Source organism: Camellia sinensis, chromosome 3 (assembly GCF_055761805.1).
Source record: "Camellia sinensis isolate YWXY chromosome 3, ASM5576180v1, whole genome shotgun sequence".
Lineage (NCBI taxonomy): Eukaryota > Viridiplantae > Streptophyta > Magnoliopsida > Ericales > Theaceae > Camellia > Camellia sinensis.
In genome coordinates, this window is record NC_138963.1 from 154,261,745 (window position 1) to 154,284,190 (window position 22,446).

The following is a 22,446-nucleotide window of genomic DNA, read 5'->3' on the forward strand; positions in this document are numbered from 1 at the left end:
TAATTTAAACTTAAAGGATTAGAGCATATGATTAGAGCATATGATTTTGACAAACTATTTCTAATTAGAGCATATGATTTTGACAAACTATTTCTAATTAGACAAACTATATATATATGCATATAATTTTTACTGATTTTGACAAACTATTTCTAATTAGAGCATATGATTTGGAAAAAATAAAAAAATAAAAAACTTGAAGGATTGAATGGTAAAATTGATAATTTATGGATGAAATAGAAAAAAAAAATGATAATTTAAACTTAAAGGATTAGAGCATATGATTAGAGCATATGATTTTGACAAACTATTTCTAATTAGAGCATATGATTTTGACAAACTATTTCTAATTAGACAAACTATATATATATGCATATAATTTTTACTGATTTTGACAAACTATTTCTAATTAGAGCATATGATTTGGAAAAAATAAAAAAATAAAAAACTTGAAGGATTGAATGGTAAAATTGATAATTTATGGATGAAATAGAAAAAAAAAATGATAATTTAAACTTAAAGGATTAGAGCATATGATTAGAGCATATGATTTTGACAAACTATTTCTAATTAGAGCATATGATTTTGACAAACTATTTCTAATTAGACAAACTATATATATATGCATATAATTTTTACTGATTTTGACAAACTATTTCTAATTAGAGCATATGATTTGGAAAAAATAAAAAAATAAAAAACTTGAACGATTGAATGGTAAAATTGATAATTTATGGATGAAATAGAAAAAAAAAATGATAATAGTTGAAGAGATATAAATGAAAACAACCATAAAAATAATTAAAAAAACTTAAAAACACTAATTGATAATAATTGATAATAATTGATAAATGTTGATAATAATTAAAAAATAAACAGTTTTATATATATATATATATATATATAGACAGATTTATTAATAACCATGAGACAAATCTGTTATATATAGACAAATTTCAGATTTATATACATATATATAGACAGATTTATTAATTAAAGTATGTTCTTAATTAAAGTATGTTATTAATAAACAGATTTATATACATATATATAGACAGATTATATATATATATATATATATATATATATAACAGATTTATATATATAGATTTCAGATAAACAGATTTATATATATATATAGACAGATTTCAGATTATATATATATATATATATATATATAGATTTATATACATTTCAGATTTATATATATATATATATAGATTTATATACATTTCAGATATATATATATATAGATTTATATACATTTCAGATTTATATATATATATATAGATTTATATATATTTCAGATATATATATATATATAGATTTATATAGATTTATATACATTGCATATATATATATAGACAGATTCATATATATATATATACACAGACCGAGAGAGAGAGAGAGAGAGAGAGAGAGAGAGAGAGAGAGCATACGCAGAGGGAGAGAGGGTCGTCGTCGGAGCACCACTCTTGTCGCCGGAGCCGTCGCCGCCGCACCACCGCTGTCTTCCTCGTAGGCCGTTTGGGAAATTTGGGGGTGAAGTTAGGGATTTGGTGAGGAGGATCGAGCGGGAGGCAGAAGGAAAAAGGGAGGGTTTTTTTTTTGGACTTTTTGCGACGGTATGATGTACACCGTCGCAAATAGAACGAAAAACGGTGCCGTTTGCATTAATCCTTTTTTGCGACGGAAATTTGCCGTCGCAAATGATATATGCCGTCTCAAAAAAAAGGTTTTTTGCGACGGTTTTATTTACCGTCGCTAATACTTCCCCATTTCCGACGCCTCCGCTTAGTTTCATTACCGACGGGTCAGTACCGTCGCTAAAGGCTATTATTTGCGACAGTAGAAGTTACCGTCGCAAAAAACGGTTTTTTGCGACGGGGGGCGCGGCGTCGCTAAAAACCCCGTCTTTTTTGCTATATTTTCCTGTAGTGTGAGTAATGTTACATATTTTCGTGTTAATATTATATATTTTTATAATTTAAAAATATTTTGGGTGAAATACTACCAAAAATAATAATAATAATAATAATAATAATTAATTTAATTTTAAAATTACAAATTATTGTAAATTGTTGGATAAGTAAATTATTATTGTAACTCTACTAACAAATAACACAACATTTGTTACAAAATTTCATTTGTTACAAATTATTGTGACTAAAAAAAAATAAAAAAAATCATATAATATTTATTACAAAAATTTATAATATATATACCAAAAAAAAAAAAAAACGTAACATATAACTTCTAAGAAATTTCCCTAATTGAAAGCCAATCCACTTTCGGTAAAAAGTTCAAAGAAGATATATGCACCGACTCTGATTTGTGGAGTGCGTATTAGCTTCGGGGTTGGCAAACTGCCGCCAAGCGGGTTTGTGCCGAATTTGCACGCTATAATAAGGATATATGTCATTTTAAATTTGGCTTAATTTGATATTTGGTTTAATTTAAGTCATTTTAAATCTCGTATTAAAAAAATTTAAATCACAAACCTGTTCACTTATGAATTATTTTTTTTGGTCTTAAATGGATATTGAATTATGTAAATCATTTTATTTACTATTTAAATTTGGAATGTTAATAAAATTTGATGACAAAATAAGTATGAATTTTAACAAATGTTTTAATTTACGTCTTAGAAAGAAGTATATAGACTCTTTTTTTTTTTCTATATTTTTTCTACCTTATTTTATAATTAAAATAATTTAAAATTATAATTAATATTTTATAAATGAGTGAGCGAGGCTAAGTTAAACTTTTTTATTTAAACTTAATTTAAATATTAAATAGGTGCAAAATCTCAATACAATCTAATTCTAAAAGTGAAATAATTTTTTTTTTAATTTTAAAAATATCAAGTTAAATTGAACGGAGTAAGCGGGTTATCAAACACATGATCAATATACTAGCGATCGGGTGTTACAACCTTTCAACATGATTCTCGCGAAAAGGTAAAAGAAGAACAGCTGGCCCCTTCCATCAATTTTGGGGGGTGGCCACCGACCTGGAATCAAGATCTTCTTCTTATTCTCTCTTCTTGTTTACTTATTTGTTAGATTATTAGGCTTATTTTTGGACTTAATTTTAATAATTTTAGTCATTTACATTTTAGAATTTGTTGAGTATATCACAAATGTAAAAAATTAAATTGATCAGATATCAGAAATTATATGTTCGGAAAATTATTTATTAAATTTTTTTTAAAAAATGGTTTTTAATTCAATGATCCGAACACATAATTTCTAATATCCGATCAATTTAATTTTTTACAGGTATAATATACTCAACAAATCTTAAAATGTAAACAGTTCAGATCATCGAAATTGGGTCCAAAAGTGGACCCAATGACCTAGCAAATAGGGAGACAAAAAGAGAGAATAAGGAGAGGATCCTAATTCACAGACCAGGTGTCCATCTCAAGCCATTTCTCTCCTTGGTTTTTTTATTTTTTATTTTTTAATTTTTTTTAAAGATAGTTCATCCCATTTCTCTAAAGATTTAAGATTGACATTATATTGTGAATTTGTTCATCACATGGGTTGGAATTAAAAATAATTGGCAGAATGACAAAAAAGTGTTATTAGAAAAATGAGTATACCAATAAGTCCTCTCAACTTTTTATTGAATCAAAAAGTTTTATTCACTTTTAGTTATTGCCACAAAATCTTTTTTTATTTTTATTTTTTAACAGTATTTTTATATAAAGTGTTATCAATTGTTAGTTTTAGTAACATTTTGAAAAAATCATTATAGAAAAACGTTACTAACTGCTATTTTTACTTATAGATCTAAAAAACAGTATCAATAATTATCAATTTTTACTGCTTTTTAATTTATACAAATACTTGCAAAATTTAATGATGAACAAATCCTTAAAAGAGCTATGAGTAATTAACCCAAAATAATTTTTACAGACTGGTTCAACCAAATTATTATTTGTTAGCGTATGACACATGCCGCCTACCACTTCATGGGCACGAGAATTATTATTATTATTATTATTATTTTGAATTAAGCTTGACCTAATTTTTGCACACCCTAATCAATCCGTTGTTCATGTACGATGATAATTAGATTGTTTGGTCTGGATCCAATCCGATGATCTATGAGAGAAGATGAAATGAATTTTTGAAGTATCGGTGTGGTGCTGGCCAAAATTTTTTCAAGACTTCTATTAGAAGTGAAGACATAAATAAAAAAAGGGATGGTGAGTTTAGAGTTTTTTATTCATACCTTGACCTTATATAGAAAGTCTTTTGTCTTGGTCTGCTAATGATGGTGGGCCTCTATTCCCCATAGGCTGTGGACTTATGAGTTGATCTACCAAATTTGAGTCTTAACTAATTATATATATTTATATCATTATAAATGACATATGTCTAGGACCGCAAATGAACGTAATCGTTTATGAACAAGTTCGAGTTCGGTTTGGTAAGAGTTTGTTTGAATTCAGTTCGTTAATTTTTTTACCGTTCGAACTCGAGTTCGAGCTCGTTAAATTTTTAATAAATAAGTCTAAACAGTCTAAAACTTGACTCGTTAGCTGACTCGTTTAATATTTATTATTTATATATTAAATAATATAAAATTATGTATAAAAAATAAGAGAAATATGCTATTTATATATTTAAAAAATATAAATATAAATAATACTTAACTATAGATAGTATATTTATATAATAATGGTAGCAGATATTATTATTTTAGTAAAATATGGACTTTTTTTTAGTATGTTTATATATATTATAATATAATTGTATAATCAATGTTTTAATTGTAACTTTAGTCTCACATGCAAGTATGAATTTATAAATTTTTTGGCTCGTTAAGGTTCGTGAACAGGCTCGAGCTCGAGTCAAGCCTAAGCCAACTCGGCTCGAGCTCGGTTCGTTAAATTTTTATTCAGCTCGAGCTCGAGCTCGTTAAAATCTTAATAAATAAGCCCAAACACACTAAATCTCAACTCGGCTCGGCTCGGCTCGTTTGCAGCTCTACATATGTTACCCATCACTTTTGTCGAGTGTTATATAAATATAAAAACAATATTAAAAAGTTCATTAAAAAAAATGAAGGGCAAATTACAAACACCTCCTTGAGATTTGGTGAAAATACAGATTCTTCCTTGAAGTTTGAAAAATTATAAATTGCCCCCCAAAGTTTATATTTTCATAACAAATTACTTCCTGAAATTTTTCTTTTCATACAGATTCTCTCTTAATTTGTTATGCAAATTTGACTTTCAGGGGGTAATTTGTAATTTCTCAAACCTCATGAGAAAATCTGTATTTTTACCAAATCTCGATGGGGTGTTTGTAATTTACCCAAAAATGAATTTAGAGTGTAGTTTACACCAATGTCTCGTTTGTTTTTAAAAGTAAAATAGAAGAGATTGTTAATGAAAGAATAAATAACTGTATTTGTATTGATGATATCTGTTAGTATGAGAATTGTTAAATTATTTTTATATAAAATCAATATAAAATAATAAAAAAAAATAAAAATCATGGTTTTTACTTAACCAAGAAAAAAAATATTAATGTTCAAAATGTGCAACTGCACATGTAAAAAAAAATTAAAAAATTATTTGACCGATTGATTGGCTGGACATCTTTCCAAAAGACCGGTAACACTCTAATTCGAACGGACTATTTCTGAATATCATCTCCTCGCTTAGATTGTTAGTCTGCTAATCCAAGGCCTTTTATGCTCCGAAGGAACTTTCAATCCGGACTTTCATTTCAAAACAAACATGATATTAATTTACTCTACATCACAAATAGTTTAATCTGGACTACTAGATCGGAAAACAAATAAACCGATATATTTTCAATGAAAACAAACATGGTGTTAATTATTTATTTATTTATTTATTTTTTGTATGCATCGTTATATATATTTTCAATGCTTGTAACTTTCCTATTGATGATAAATAAGTTTCAGATAAAAAGAAGACAGGTAGGGCAATTATGTATTGTATAGAGGCTACACTAGTACATAAAATTGTTTTTAAAATCAGAATAAAACAACAGGTTCACGTGAAGCGGTTGAAATATCCAAAAACACTTTTTCATTCGTTAATGAGATCACACACTACATTTGTTCTATAAAGAATTTGAGGATAGTTTGGAGTGAGCGAATGACTATTGTTCTCTGAGTAATAATAGGCTTTATGAAAAAATTATTATGAAAATTTTTTACTCTTAAATTATATATATAATAAAATATCATAAATTAATCAAAAAAATAAAAAAAAAAATTATAAAATTTTTAATAATATTTTTTCCATAAAACCTGACATTATTGTTCTTCTATTAATAAAGATGGATTAATTACCACAAGATGTGTCCCCTAGGCTGCCGAAAAATAAGCGTGCATGCACGTATTTGTGTTTCCATTTGGCATACATAATTACAAAGTTGAATTGAAATTGATTCTTTATTATAACAATCTCACTATCACACATGTGCAACTTCAATTTCAAATGAATTAAAAGTGATGTCATATTTACAATTAGTTTGATTGGTCAGAATTTTTGTACGTATATATATATATGAGAGTTTCTAAAAAGTTTGGAACTCAAAGCAAAACTTTTAACATAAGACCTTTTATATATTAAAAAAAATTCAAAGTGAGTTTCTAATATGGGCCGATTTTTAATTTTTTAGTTCTTTAATTTTTTTTGCAAAATCAAATCGGTTTGTAATTTAAATTTTATTTAAAAATTTTAAACTTTCGTATTCTTGAGTATAAAACTCAAATTATTTATTGTAAAATTACTAATCAAACTTGCATAATTCAACTTATCAACCAAATTTATTCAATCATTTTGATGACATAATTGACTAAAAGTAAGATTTAATCGATTTCAATTTTAAAATGGTTATTTTCCTAAAAATAATTGTAATAGGTATAGTAAATAGCATTCTATGCATAATCTTTATATTTGATAAATAACTATTTATTAATTTCAAATAATTTATCATATTAATAAGCTTTTTTGTTTATTTATTTATTTATTTATTTTAGTTTTTTGAGCAAGTATAATAATTGACAGTTTTTGAAAACTTTTTGGCAACCAATTTTTACAGAGCCAACGCGGTGCTTCCTTGACTTTGCCCCCCAAAAAGCCAGCACTGTTTTCGAGAGCCGAAGCGGTGCTTCCTTGACTTTGCCTCAAAGCCAGCACTGTTAAAAGGTTAAACAAGTTTGGAAAATGTAAAAAAAATTAAAAAATTATTTAAAAAATTAAAAAATTATCACTATTTATTAAAAGTCAAAAATTATGATTGCATAATTTTTAATTCTAATTTTTTTCTATACATTAATTTATACAATTTTTTAATACATATTTTTACAGAGCCAACGATGTGGTGCTTCCTTGACTTTGCCTCAAAGCCAGCACTGTTAAAAGGTTAAACAAGTTTGGAAAATGTAAAAAAAATTAAAAAGTTAAAAAGTTATCACTATTTATTAAAAGTCAAAAATTACGATCGCATAATTTTTAATTTTAATTTTTTTCTACATACTAATTTATACAATTTTTTAATACATATTTTTTCATAAAAAGTCATAAAATTAATCCAAACATCCATATTTTTTTTCTCAACTTTTTAGTCTAAAAAGACAAAAAGTACACTTATTTAAGACACCCTAAACAACCCCTCAATCTTTGATAAATACTTATAAAGAATATTTGTTTATTTATTTTTTCTATTGATGTGGTTGTTAAAGCATCCTCATCAAATTAAAACTTTTGTTATATTTTAGTTTAATAGTTACTTTTATTTTATTTTATTTTATTTTGGGTATATACTTTTTAAATACACTCTTCAACAAACTCCCGATCATTTTGTCATGCTATTTAAATATTATTATTATTTTATTAAATTTTATTTAAAATTATTTTTTTATAAACTCAACACGATTAATTTCAAAATATCAAAAATAGTATTTATTAATGTTTCACTAGTCCAAATCACTAACTACATTTGTCAAACCAAATTCACTAAAACAAAGAGCTATAGCTAGTTTGATGGAATTGAAATTTAATAATTTACTCACTATTTTAATTAAAAAATAAAAACAATTAACTTGATGGGGATGCTCTTAGTGTTGGAGTTGTGGGTATATATTGTCAAAATTTATTAAATGGTTGTTTAGTTCAATATAATTCTCATAATATTTAAAAAATCAACTTTACCAAATGACCCCAAAAAAAAAGATAGCATCATTATATTGAATTTTTTTCCCCCTACTAAATACATACATAATTTATCACTTCACATTTACGTTTGTAAAGCATAATTTTCAATACATGATTAGAGAGATACAAGTGAGTGAAGAAAAATATTTTAAACATTTTACAACAAAAATATCATTTCTTTTTGATCAATTGATAAAAAAAAAATAATTAAAAATATAAGAAATAAATACATCATTAGAAAAACTACTAGCCCAAAATAGTTACGAAGCTAACAAAACCTATCAAGTCGAAGCCCAACAATTACTCCACTAACATCATCAAACATACTATTAGTTTATAATAGTTAGAAAGTCAACAAAGCCTATATCATCAGAAAGGCTGAGCATCTCCAAGAAAATAATTAAAAAAGGCTTGTTAGGCAATGTAACTCAAATTTTGAGTTCCAATAGGTTGATTATTGGGCTAGTTACTTTATCATTCTACTTTTTTGGTGGTTACAATTGAAGAGCCCAGAGACTCTCCAAACAAATACATATGTATATATCTTGGATTTTTGTATGTTTATGTCTTGGATTTGAGATTTTATATATTTTATATATGTATATGTGTATGTAGCAAATTTATATATTCTTTCAATTCGGTTTGATGAATTACGGAATAACTTATTTTATATTTTGTATTTTTTTTCCTCCTCATTCTATAGGTTTTGTATGTTTGTATGGACAAATTTATTATAATTGCAAATTTATATTAGTAAAATATTAGCAATTAGTATTTTTATTTTAAAAATTAATTAAATTAGTTTGAATAATTAGTTAAAATAAAGAGTGTGATTGGAGAACACAATAACTAAAGTAACTAGATAAAATAAAGAGTGTATTTTTTTTTATACTTTAACTAGTGAAAAGTAGACAGTGTGGTTGAAATTGCTCACAATAGCTAAAAAGTGAACAAAGCTTATCAAGCAAAAGTATAACAACAACTCCACTAACAAGTAACCATATCCATAATGATGGAGAATTAAATAACAGTACAGAAGGTATGAAACTCTTCTTCATAATAGTTGAATCTGAAATCTCATATTACAAAAAATGTTACACAACTATTAAAACAAATATCATGGTACAACAAAATAAACATTTACATGGAGCAAAGAGTGCCTAGGGACTTTTGTTTTAGAAATAAAAAAGAAAAGGGGCATATAATATCTTAAGAGAGGACAAATTGAAGAACTATTTAAAAAGTATCGGATAAAAATTTAGGTTTTGTTTGGTTATAGTTTTCCAAAAAAAGAAAAAAAAAATTAGATGAGTTTTCATTAATTTGTAGTGATTTTTTTTAATATTTTAGTTCATTTTTTAAGAAGTTTTTAGATATATCAAGATTAAATACATCTAAAAAAGTTTTTTTAAAAAATAACTAAAATATAATATTTTTTTTTACTAAAAACAAACAAAAATCTGAACAAAAATACACATAAATTGTTGTTCAAAATTTCGCTTGTTTTTAGTGATTTGTTTAATACTTTTAGTAATTTATTTTACTTTTTAAATAAATCTTGATTAAGTATATTTAAAAAGTACAAAAAAAAAATTAATAAAAATATTTCAAAAAGTTAAACAATAATAAACAAAAATTTATCTAAAAATAAATTTTAAAAATTCAAACCATAAAACTAAGGAGGGAGATGCCACTCCTGCCCTCTAGTGGGTTCGCCAGTGGATCTACCTACCCTTCCCCAATTATAACATGTGCAAACCAGACTTGGCGGTGATTTCCAAAACATGTTTCTGCAATTATCGATTCAACTCAGTATCAGTACCAGATTAGTAACTAAGAAATAAAATAAATAAATAAAATAACAACAAACAGATCTTCTATATGCATCAAATCAATTACAAAACAAGCCACAACCACAACCTCGTATATGGGTATTACCCAGCCTCATATATGGGTATGACACAACCCAACCTTCTCATATAAATTTCAAATCACTAATGATAGAATGGCACTAGGGATGAAAGTTAGGTAAGCTTAACCCGATCAACTTGAAATTTTTTAGACTTTGGGTAACATATTTTTGAATTTGGTACGGGTTTAGACAAAAATTGAGAAGTCCGAATCAAATTTGAATGGGTTTTGACAAAGATATCAAATAACTCGAGCAACTCGAAATCCGAATTATATGTATATATATTAATTATACTTATACATATAAATTATTAGCCATTGAATGATATTAAAGTAAATTAGATCATTACATCATATTAAATATATATTATATATACAAGTAATACATAGCGACATCTCTCATTATATAAATTACTTGTTCTAATGTTATTAATAATTTTTTAATAAAAAATGTAAATAGATTCTTATTTTAACAAAGGAAAGATTATGGTACACACCTCTCAAATGGTGTGTATTGTATGCATTATAACTAAAGAAGAAAATGAAATAATTTTATACTTTCTAAGTCATAACTAAAAACAAAAAACAAAAAAAGTCATAACCAAACAACATATGAGGTATAACTAAAGATGTCATAAGTCATAACTAAATAAGGTCATAACTAAAGAAGAAAATGGTATAATTTAGGGTGCATATGGTAGGGATGTGTATAGTAGAATTTCCCTTTTAACAAATTAATTAACTTAGCTGCACTAAAAAAAATTGAAATTTATATACAATTTGGGCAATTTGGGCAACTCCATTTTAACTCGGGTCGGATTTGAGCAGATAAACTCGAGTTATAATTCGAGTTTGGTTAGACCTGGATACCTCTCAACACAACTTGAGTTGAATTTTGACATTCCTTAACTTGTCCGAACCATCTGCATTGCATCCATATGTGAAACTCATAGTAACCACATATATGAAATCAACTTTTATCCATTTGGTCTGGATGTTTAGTTAAAATGCTATGAGAAATTTTCTTCACAACTTTTTTCGTTTAAACACAAGGTAATGAAATTCATATTAATAAATACATGTGAGACTCATTTACTTATATTTAGACATGACAAAATATGATAAAAAATAGGATTAATAATGCATATAAGAGTAACTTTAATAATAACGCAATGGTAAAACGAGGCTTTTTTTAGCCAAAAGTAATAAAATCTTATCTATGTTGTTAAAAAAAAAAAAAGAACAAAAAAAAGAAAAGGAGATTGGCCAATGAATTTGAAATTGTGATTAAGATAGTTCTAAGATTTTTCTTATATTTCATTTGGTCCTATTGGATATGTAACAAATTTAATCTTTTATTGGGTTTTTATTGGGTGTTACAATGGGTGTCAATGCGGGGAAGTACACTATAGCCTTTTTCAAATTCTTCCTTGTGGTGAAACATGTCATATCAATACTATCCCAACAATTTATTGAGTTTTTGTTAAGTGTTACACTAGAAAAAAATGGATGTCATAGTGAAAAAAAAGTACACCATAACCTTTAACAAATCACATGCCACATTAGTTGAGTTTTTGTTGAGTGTTACAGTGAGAAAAAATAGGTGTTACAGTGGAAAAAAGTAAGGGAAAAAATAGCCTTTTTACAATCCTTGTGGTGGAATATACCACATGCCACATCAGTAAGGGAAGGGTATAGCCGTCCATCAAACGCTATCAAAAATTGAAAATAAGATCCCACAGAAACAAACTCTCCACCAATAGGACATATCAAATCAAAAGAAAAAATTTAGAACCGATTGGAATACTTGTTGGTGAGATGGGATTTACCGGTAGATTTTTATTAAAAGAATGTTTTACAAATATAATTTTATATAGAAAACTCATAAAAAATAGGAGAAATTAGACTTCAATGAAAACTTAAAAAAAAAAAAAAGAATCATGAAAAAGTTTAACATTTTAATTATTAAAATTTATAAACTTTATCGCTCATCTATAATTTTTTACCCCCTAAACATACACTGATATGATATTTTTCCAAAGAAACATAGCAGTGATAATTTTGTGATTATAAATTATAAATTAGTATCTCTACACTTTCATCAAAATCTTGCTTTAATTCCTTCGCTTTCAACTGTAACTATCAACCCTTTATACTTTATTAATTAAGTTACAATCTCACTGTTTCGTTCATCTACCAACTAATAAAGCTAACGGAAACTAAAAATAGAATTACTAAAGTGAGATTTTTGATAAAAATATAAGAATTAAAATGAAATTTTAGTAAAAGTGTAATGGTGTTAATGAGATAATAAAAATGTCACATATATTTCAAATAACAAGTTCCATTAATTGACCGTTACCATTAAAAGTGATGGGATTGAAGTGAAATTTTAATAAAAATGCAGAAATACTGTAGACTTAACTCAATGTTTTGCTTGAAATGAAATATAACATGATTTTACATGAATTTTTAATACAAAAAATTTGTTTATATAACTTTGCTCTTAAATAATTATATTTTAAAATTATACGCCTCTCAAAATTGAGGGTTAGAGCCGTTGCTTTGTCTCCCTTCTTGTAATGATCAAGATTCACTCTAAGAGAATCTAATGACTTAGACCACTCTAAAAAATTACTTTTTAATTTTTAAGTTTTTTAATTAAGTAATCTGAGCAGTTAGATTTTTTTAAAGTGAATTTTAGCCGTTGCAAGAAGGGTCCAAATAAAGATGGAAATGAGAGAATCCTTGCTCTTACTTTGTTGGCTTTTACTCAAAAACCGGCCCCGACTTTAATATCTTCCAACACAACATCTCCTGAGCCGCACGCAAAACAGACACATGAAATTAACCATTCGTTCCTTTGTGTGTTTTGCTGCTTTGTTTTGTTTGGGCAAAAAAATATCTTCCAATTTGATTAATAATTCAACGGACAAATTAAACTTTACCCTCATTAACTATTAGTATTTTTTACTTTATCCTGTCAAAAAAATTGATACAATACATCATTTTATCTTCTAAATTTTTTCAATCTAACTCTTATATCTCTATTCTGTTAACAAAATTGATAGAAAATGTATATGTAGTGTGCACATATTAAATTTATGACAGATCTTTAAAAGTTATTTTCATCATAAATATGACATGTGCATATTACAAGTACATTTTTTGTCTATTTTGTTAATACAATGGAGACATAAGGATTATATTGAAAACTTTTAAAAGGTGATGGAGGTAAATTGTATCAATTTTTAGTTTGAAGAAGTAAAGTAAAAAATGATAATTGTTGAGGGGGTAAAGTGTAATTTGTTCTAATTTGATGTTTGTTCAACAAAATTACCGTTTGGACTAATAATTCATTTGGATATAGTATTATTGAATCCTAAGAGAGAGTTGGCATACAAAATAGACTAATTATTTGAATTATAAAATTGATAAAATTTTGTCAATTCCTCCCTATAATCCTGAGTCAATTCAAACATGAGATATGATACCCTCCAATGGGCTTAATAATTCTTGGATTAAGAGTTCTAAAAATACTAATCTCAACTGATGTGATCCGTCCAAACCGACATGGCCTATAAGTAAGCACAATACATGGTTTTTTTTTTTTTTAATTTTATCACACTAGTATCTTCTTTCCCAATGGACTTGAGTGTCTCAATGCTTCAGTGCTCACCATTGGAGCACAGTGATCACATAAACTACGAGTCTTCATTTTCTAGCTCATCTATTTTTTTAAAACATACCAATATACCCAAAAAATTTATTTGGCCTATAGAGGACACAATTCAAGCCCATGAAGAACTTAAAGAGCCAGTGGTGGATCTTGAGGGGTTCTTGAAAGGTGATGAGTTGGCCACCCAGCATGCTGCTAAGCTCATTAGGGCATCTTGCCTGAGTCATGGTTTCTTCCAAGTGATCAATCATGGCATCGATTCAAGTCTCATTCGCCAGGCGGAAGATCATATGAATGCTTTCTTTAAGCTGCCCATTGACAAGAAAATGAGAGCCCAGAAGAAGCCTGGTTGCATGTGGGGATATTCTGGTGCCCATGGGGATCGGTTTTCGTCAAAACTGCCATGGAAGGAGACACTGTCCTTTGGCTTCCATGAGAATGGCTCAGATCCTGTTGTGGTAGATTTCTTCAGATCAGCCTTAGGGAAAGAATTTGAGCACACTGGGTAAGGCATGTAATATAATTGGAAAATGCTCTATACATAAACTCATTTTTACTTGATTTCCTTAGTTCGTCTCATATACTGGACTGGTTCAGTTTGGGCCAGAGAGCCACCATGAGCTTTATTTCGATAATCTAATCGGCTAATTTTTAGGTCTTTTTTTTTTAGGTACTTCTGAAAATAAGTTAATCTTTAGGTCTCAAATATGTAGTTCATTCACATAAAAAATTAAATTGATTTATAATTTTATCATATTTGGTTTAGAAAAAATGAATGATTTGTTTTTTAGATTATATGTATCTTTCATCTTTTTGAAAATAAAGTGAAGAAACCATATGGTTAAAAATATTGGATTAACCTTATTTTCTTGTATAAATATTCTATACATAGGAGACTAATAAAATAACGATTCAAATTATAGGGTTATAGGCCCAAATTGGACTGGTCTAATTCATATCAGGCTGGACAAAGTTTGAGTTTATTTTCTTGTTACGAGATACGAAGACATGAATACCAAATGCATTTATTAATGTGGTCCTATTCTATTTCAAAAATTTGAATATGTATAATATGAGGCAATACAAAAATGAATTAGTATCTTACCGCACGTGTGGTTTGCAAATAATTTGTGATTGGATTCTCCATTATGATATAAAATAACTCTTTATTTGATTCAAATTCTTTGACTCGAGAAAATTAATTTTGAGAGAATTTTTATATGGTGAAATTATTTTATCCTAATAAAAGGCTGGGATAACTTAACTAGCTATAATAATTTTAACAAAATTACAAAAATACCCTTTAGTAAAAGACTGCCCTAGAATTATTAATTCCAGATAACTTATCTCAGTTAATTTTGTTTGTGAACCAAATGTAACCTATACGAATGAGAAATTAAGAATTAACTTGTGCTCATGACCCTAATTGTTTTAGTTACAACCACTAACAACAAACATTGACTCAATATTTTGTGTTTGTTTTCCAATTTCCTTGTGTTTCAGGTTGGTTTATCAAAAGTATTGCGAGTCAATGAAGAGATTATCTCTTGCAATTATGGAAATATTAGGAATAAGCTTGGGATTAGTGGATCAAGTGTGTTATAAAGAATTTTTCAAAGATAGCAAGTCCATAATGAGATGTAACTATTATCCACCATGCCAAGAGCCAGAACTTGCTCTTGGAACTGGACCTCACTGTGATCCAACCTCCTTGACTATACTTCATCAAGATCAAGTTGGAGGTCTTGAAGTGTTTGTCAACAACAAATGGCAGTCTGTTCAACCTATACATGGTGCCCTAGTCATCAACATTGGTGATACATTCATGGTAATCATATACATATGTAAAATAATTTATACAAAATAATATATATTTCAATATTTATCTTTATAAAAATGTCAAAATTTATTTACTTCCTTGTGGTATAACTCGATAATACTTTAGTCCCCTGTCTTATAGAAATAGTCATATCCCTTCATGTGATTTTAGACTAAAATATAACATTAACTTTAAAAAGACAAATATACATTTTTATATCTTCTTCTTTTGTTTTTGGCTCGCTTTATAAATAAATAAATAAATTTACCATCATGACTAAGTAAAAAAAATAAATAAATAATTAAAACATAATACAAAAATCATTTAAGAAACTAGAGTTTTCCAAATTTTATTAAACAAACTTAATTTTCAATTTTAATTAGATATTATGACATACATGTATATATATCTTATATATATGGACACTATAATTAATTTATGATTTAATTTATTACATATATATATGTACATGTTTAAATTAAAATGTTATTAAATAATAAATTGATTTAAAAATTAAAACAAGATTAAAGTACTTTTATGATTTAATTTTTATTGTAATAAATTAAGTTATTTAGGTTAATTTAAGATTTAGTTGTTATATATATATGTATATTTTTAATTTAAAATATTATTAAATAAGATAATTTTATGATGATAAATTAAGGTATTTAGTTTAATGCATGATTTAACTTGTTATATATATGTTTATGTTTATATTGAGATGTTATTAAATAAGAAATTAGATTTAAAATTAAAAGTTAGATTAAAGTAGTTTGATGATTAATTTTTATGATAATAAATTAAGGTATTTAATTTAATTTAATTTGTTATATATATATATATATCTATATAATATGTATTTTTAATTTAAAATGTTATTAAATAAAAAAAATTTAGATTAAAAAAAAAGAAGAAGATACAATAAGGTTAGTTTTGTATTCTTATATTGAAATTTAATTTTGACTATTTTTTTTCTTCTCTAATTTCAAAATAGATTTGTGAGACACCCTCCTTTAATTTGGATAAAAAATATAATGGTAACATTTTATTCCAAAATTATTTTAAAAAGATAAAATAATGTAGTGTTAGCGGGTCATGCCACCAGAGGATAAAATTGATTTTTTCTTATAAAAATGACTTTTATTTACAGCAGTGATATTGACACATTATTTTATTCTATTATTTTATATATATATATATATATTTTTGTCGTCTAGCATTTTTTCACAATAAATAACCCTACTAGGCCAGAAACTGTAATCATAATGTACTTCTAGAATAGTACACGTACAAACACATAATAAATTACTTTTAAAAGTATCAATAATTCACATATCTTTCATTTTGTTGCGCTCATTATTTTTAGAATCCCAACGTGCTACTAACTCAAAATAAAAATATACTAAAATCGTCATATTAGTACAATAATGCTACATGTGTTATATTCTTATAATTATTTTCAGTAGTGTCAACAAAAATATAATAAAAATTCATGGTAAAATTTATAAATTTAATTACTGAAATTTATAAATTTTGCTCTGAATTTGTAACACGTGTTTGGTGACATCACTGTGGTGTTATTTTCTCATAATGTTATTTGTCGGTACATTATTGCGATAGGTCCAACCTTGTTAGAGAAGTTGATTATATTAATTGATTATTTAATTATTTTTTAAAGTTGTGCTTGACAAATTAATTGTTTTTTTTTTTATTTTTTATAATTGATTTGATAGTTGTAAGAGAAAAAATGAGATGATTAAAAACTGAATGTAACATTTTAACCTATTTTTTGTTTTAATAAGCTATTTTAGTCTAACATTATTCCTAAATGTATTTTAGTGCAGAGTTAACAATTAAATTGATAAATCACATAGACGTGGGTTGACTTTTTGATTTTTAGCTTTTTTGGCTATTTTAACTTGGGTTAAAAAGTTTAGTTTGGGAAGGACTTTTTGGCTTTCTGTTTTTTTTGACTTTTTTTTGTGAGAGAAGAGTGTAATGATTATGAGTTAGATGTGATGTTTTGTTTGTTGTAACTAAAATAGCCTATTTTATCTTTTGTGACTAAAATAACCAAAAAAAACTCATAAACCAACTTGCCAAACTGAGGCATACTAAGATATCAAATTATTTGGGGTGTATTATATAAGTATATTTTTTATCTTTTATCTTTTTTTAGGCCACATCACTTTTTTATTTTTTTATACATTTTTTTTATAAAAAATTAAAAAAATATACTTATATAAATTATTTGAAATAAACGTCTTTATATATAGGGCAAATTACATATACACCCCTTGAGGTTTGGCTAAATTACAAATACCCCCCTGAGGTTTCGGAAATTACATCCCGCCCCCTGAGGTTTGTATTTTCATAACAATTTGCCCCCTGGGGTTTATATTTCATAACAAATTACCCCCTAATTTCTTATGCAAATATAGCATTCAGGGGGGAATTCGTAATTTCTCAAACCTCAGGGGCATCTGTAATTTAGCCAAACCTCGAGGGGTGTATATGTAATTTGCCCTATATATATATATATGGAATGGTATTACTATTATATATTAAATGTGCATGGGAGGGTTCAAGTGTGATGTGGCTGTTGGATTGGCGTAGGCATTGACAAATGGGAGATACAAAAGCTGTGTGCATCGGGCAGTGGTGAACAGGTACAAGGAGAGGACATCATTGGCATTCTTTGTGTGCCCTAAAGAAGACAAAGTTGTGAGGCCTCCTCTGGAGCTTGTTAGGAGAGAGAGGCCAAGGTTGTACCCTGATTTCACCTGGTCCGATTTGCTCCATTTCACTCAAAACCACTACAGAGCTGATGATACTACTCTTCAAAAATTTAGTACCTGGTTTCTATCTTCCAAACCCACTTGACGACGTCGACGACGACTACTACTACTACTAGCCCCTTAAATGATTTCTCTCTCTCTCTCTCTCTCTCTGTTGTGTGTGTAGGAAGAAAGTTGTACTCTGGTTTTCTGCACATTTAAATATATCTGGATTTAAAAATGTTTTGGAGTTTTGAGTTCTAATAACTCTAATAAGGTAGATTCTATCCTGATGTGATATTTTAATTTTAATTTTTTTTTGAACTGTCAGTTTAGGGGTATTTTGAGAAGTTGATAAAAAGTTAACTTTTGATTTTTTATCAAACTTTTTGACTTTTTTAAAAGTGATTTGGAAAGTTGATAAAAAATTGATTTTTAAAATTTTTGATTTAATATTTTTTAAAAGCGTCACATCACGCCAAAATGACCAAAATATCATTACTTTTTGATTTTTGAATTAATTAATTAAAATGTTCCAAAAGATAGTTTGGTAAATTTGGATGTTGCTTTTTTAGGTCTTTCCAAATGGGATTTTCAGCGTTTTGGCCAAGCTTGGCGTTTTTAAGCAAATGGCAAAACCTAGCTTTTTTTGTAAGTTGCCAAAACGACGCTTAGGCCCCGTTTGGGACTTATTTTTTTTAGTCAATTAGTCCAAAAGCTACTAAATTAGTCAAAAAACCAACAACTCATACTAAAAAGTCAAAGATTCTCTTTTCTCTCTACTTTTTGCACATCTTTTCGTAATTAGCCAAAAAGTCATCCCAAACATACAAATTTTTTTTACTTATCTTTTTAGTAAAATAGTCAAAAAGTTACTAAATTAACATGTTCCCAAACGAGGCCCTAGTAAAGCTATTTACAATTTTACTTTTAGAACTATAAACCCCTGTTGTGTTTAGATTATATGACTCGAATATCAAAGATTTTTTTTTTCTTTGGGTAGTAAATTACTCCAAATGAAAGTCATTGGCTTATTTTGAAAAACTATGCCAAGAGAGATTTAAAAGATTTACGACCTATTTGATTGGGAGATTTAAAAAAATAAAAATAAAAAGAAAATAAAAAATGTGTGTGAAATTAGGTAAAGTAAGTAGCTTGACTTTGGTCCTTGATCGGACTGGACGGTACTGTTCGGCCCGTGAGCGATCGCCATGGGTCCCGTCTTGATAGTCTGAACCGTTCAATGCGTAGAACTCGTCGAGTATTATATGTTTATAAAAAATCACGTTGATTGGATATCGATAGCTATCTTATCTTATTAGTTTTTTGTTAACCGTTAATTTGTTTACCGTCCATTTTTTTATACAAAACTGATTTGATCACATAGTTATTAATATCCGATCAACGTAATGTTTTGTAGCCATATAGTACTCGATGAGTTCTACATATTCAACGGTTTGGATTATTAAAACGGGACCTGTGGTGAGCCCCCACTAGCCAAACAACATCGTTTAGTCCGATTAAGGACTAGAGGCAAGCTGCTTTCTTAGGTAAAATAGAAGTATATTTTATTCACATTTCACCTATCTTTTTCATTTATCTTTCTAAATATCTTTTTAAATCTAAACACAACCTAATTAAATTTTATCAAATCTTTTATATGAGTGTGTAATCCAAACTGTGTGAATTTTACATTCATGTGAGATATTTAATAAAAATTTTCATAAATCTTTTGAGTTACTTAAACGTTTTTCATTTTGGAAATTAAGTTTTTTTAAGTTTTTGATTTTTTTTCACTTTTCAAAATAAGTTTTTGTCTCGTCTGTGGTCATATTTTTTATTTTCTATTTTTAATTAGCAATGAAAAAAAATTATTAACTCAAAATAAAAAGACAAAGACACAAGATTTTGTGGAGGCCTAAAAAATATGACGGGTAATGATGTATAAATAAAATTTTCATTCAAAATTTTAGTACAAAATGATATATATATATATATATATATATATATTTATATATGAAAAAAAATTAGATCAATCTAATAATTTAACTTATTAAATTTTTTATATTTGTCATAAAAAAAATGATTTATTTTTAAAAGTACAATTATCGCTTATTTTTTTAGTAACAAACTCGATAAATTGAAAAAATTATGATTATTAGATTGACTTATTTGTGTGTGTGAATGAAATAGATGAAATATCTGACAAAATAAATAATTCAAATTATCAAAATAAAATTCATAATAAGTCTAACAACAATCTTCAATCCATAACCTCTACCCTTTAAAGGCTCAATTTGAAAGCTTAGTTAAAAATTAAAAATTAGCTTTGAACTTATTTTAGATTATATTAATTATTTATTTTTTTATACAATTTATTAAAAAATAAAAAATTAATTTTTAACCAATTATTCAAAATAATCCAAAATTTGGGAGCAATGTTCGTACAATTTAGCAAATTGGTAGCAAAAGTGCCGTCAAACACGTGCTTGGGACGTGCTTGGGGAGTCATTCATGTAGCTACCCTGTGTCAAATATATATATATATATATATATATTAGAGTGGATAGTGAATATATCGATCCGTAAAAATCGATCAAATTGAACTGATTTGCCGTATTTTGGACGGATGCGTGATGACGAGCGAGTAGTTGCGGATTGATTTTCTTCAATCCACCAATCTGGCGGACGGATGACGGATTTGAGATTCCTTTGACCGCAACCGAACCGCCAAACCGCGAGCACTCCTAGTAATTTATAAGACTTTGTATTTTCAGTTTATTTAAATATTCTGTTTGTGTTTTTAATTAAAAAAGAATTTAAATATTCTGTTGAAAAAAAACTTTCAACTTGAACATATTTTTTTAATTGAAAAAAATAAACGTATTATTTATCTATATTTTTTTATTTTTAAATCTATCTCTAAAAATAATAAATAGAAAATATGATATATACTGGTTGGTTTTTATTTTTTAAAAAAGATATAGATGTAACAATTCAGAGACATACAATCTCTACTACTGCTCTGTTCATGGTTTTGGTGGTTTGAATTGTTTTTATATTTTAAGAACCACATATTGTAATACTTGATATAGATGAGGCATGCTGTGATTGTAGTATGTACATGAGGCATGCAATGATTGTAGTATGTGCATGAGACACGCAATGATTGTAATATTCTAAAGTTTCGAACTTTTTTGCTTTGGATGACGCATGCAGTGATTGTAATATTTTTTTAAGTCATTGACTGTAATACTTTTTTTTTTTTATTTTGAGGAAGTGTATAAGTTGAATTGTGTTAAAAATTTATAAAATTTTAAACCGCCAAACTAATTCGCATCTATCCGTCAAACCGTCAATCCGCTCAATCCACATCCGCTGGATTGACGAACGGATGCGGATTAATTTTTTTTAATCTGCCAATCTGACAAACGAATGATAAATTAAAAGTTCCGTAACCGCAACCAATCCGCCCACCACTAATATATATATTTTTAATTTGGGGGCAATATTCGTACAATTGAGCAATTGGTAGCAAAAAGTGCCGTCAAACACGTGCTTGGGGAATCATTGATGTTGCTGGCCTATGTTAAAAATTGAAAAAAATATAAGGATAAATTATACGGTTCCATTCCCATTAAGTCGGTCGAATCCTTCGAGACTAGCTTGTGATGTCAAAACGGTATCATTTTGGCAGCATTTTTCTGTATCTGTTCTTCCTCACTTTTTTTTCTTCTTCTACAAAATCAAAAAAAGAGAGAGGAGAGGGAAAATTAAAAAATAAAAAATAAAAAATCAAACGTCAACAATCAAAACCAATACAAATTCAATCCTTATTTTCTTTTTTTCATTTTCTTCCTTTTCTGTCTGTATCTATTCTTTCTCAATTTTTTTTTTCTTTTCTTCTTCCACAGAATCAAAAAAAGAGAGGAGAGGAAAAAAAAAAAAAAAAAAAAATCAAACATCAAAAATCAAAACCAATACAAACCAATTCCAAAAATCAAACTCACAAAAGCAAAACAAATCAAAACCAATACAAATCAACCCG

General features: G+C 27.1%; 1 protein-coding gene across 1 annotated transcript; it reads left to right on the forward strand.

Moving 5' to 3' along the window:
* Positions 1 to 13,728: 13,728 nt before the first annotated feature.
* LOC114289096 (gibberellin 20 oxidase 2-like) lies at positions 13,729 to 18,701 on the forward strand. Its single transcript, XM_082921197.1, has 3 exons — positions 13,729 to 14,307; positions 15,306 to 15,630; positions 18,238 to 18,701. The coding sequence occupies exons 1-3, from the start codon at positions 13,769 to 13,771 to the stop codon at positions 18,502 to 18,504; spliced, it is 1,131 nt and encodes a 376-aa protein (XP_082777323.1). The 5' UTR covers positions 13,729 to 13,768; the 3' UTR covers positions 18,505 to 18,701.
* The last annotated feature ends 3,745 nt before the right edge of the window (positions 18,702 to 22,446 follow it).

What these genes read in the sequence shown, in the direction of transcription:
- LOC114289096 (XM_082921197.1), top strand. Translation starts at nt 13,769, where the DNA reads ATGGACTTGAGTGTCTCAATGCTTCAGTGCTCACCATTGGAGCACAGT. An exon ending in AAAGAATTTGAGCACACTGG is followed by an intron (nt 14,308 to 15,305) that starts GTAAGGCATGTA and finishes CTTGTGTTTCAG; the next exon opens with GTTGGTTTATCAAAAGTATT. An exon ending in ACATTGGTGATACATTCATG is followed by an intron (nt 15,631 to 18,237) that starts GTAATCATATAC and finishes GGATTGGCGTAG; the next exon opens with GCATTGACAAATGGGAGATA.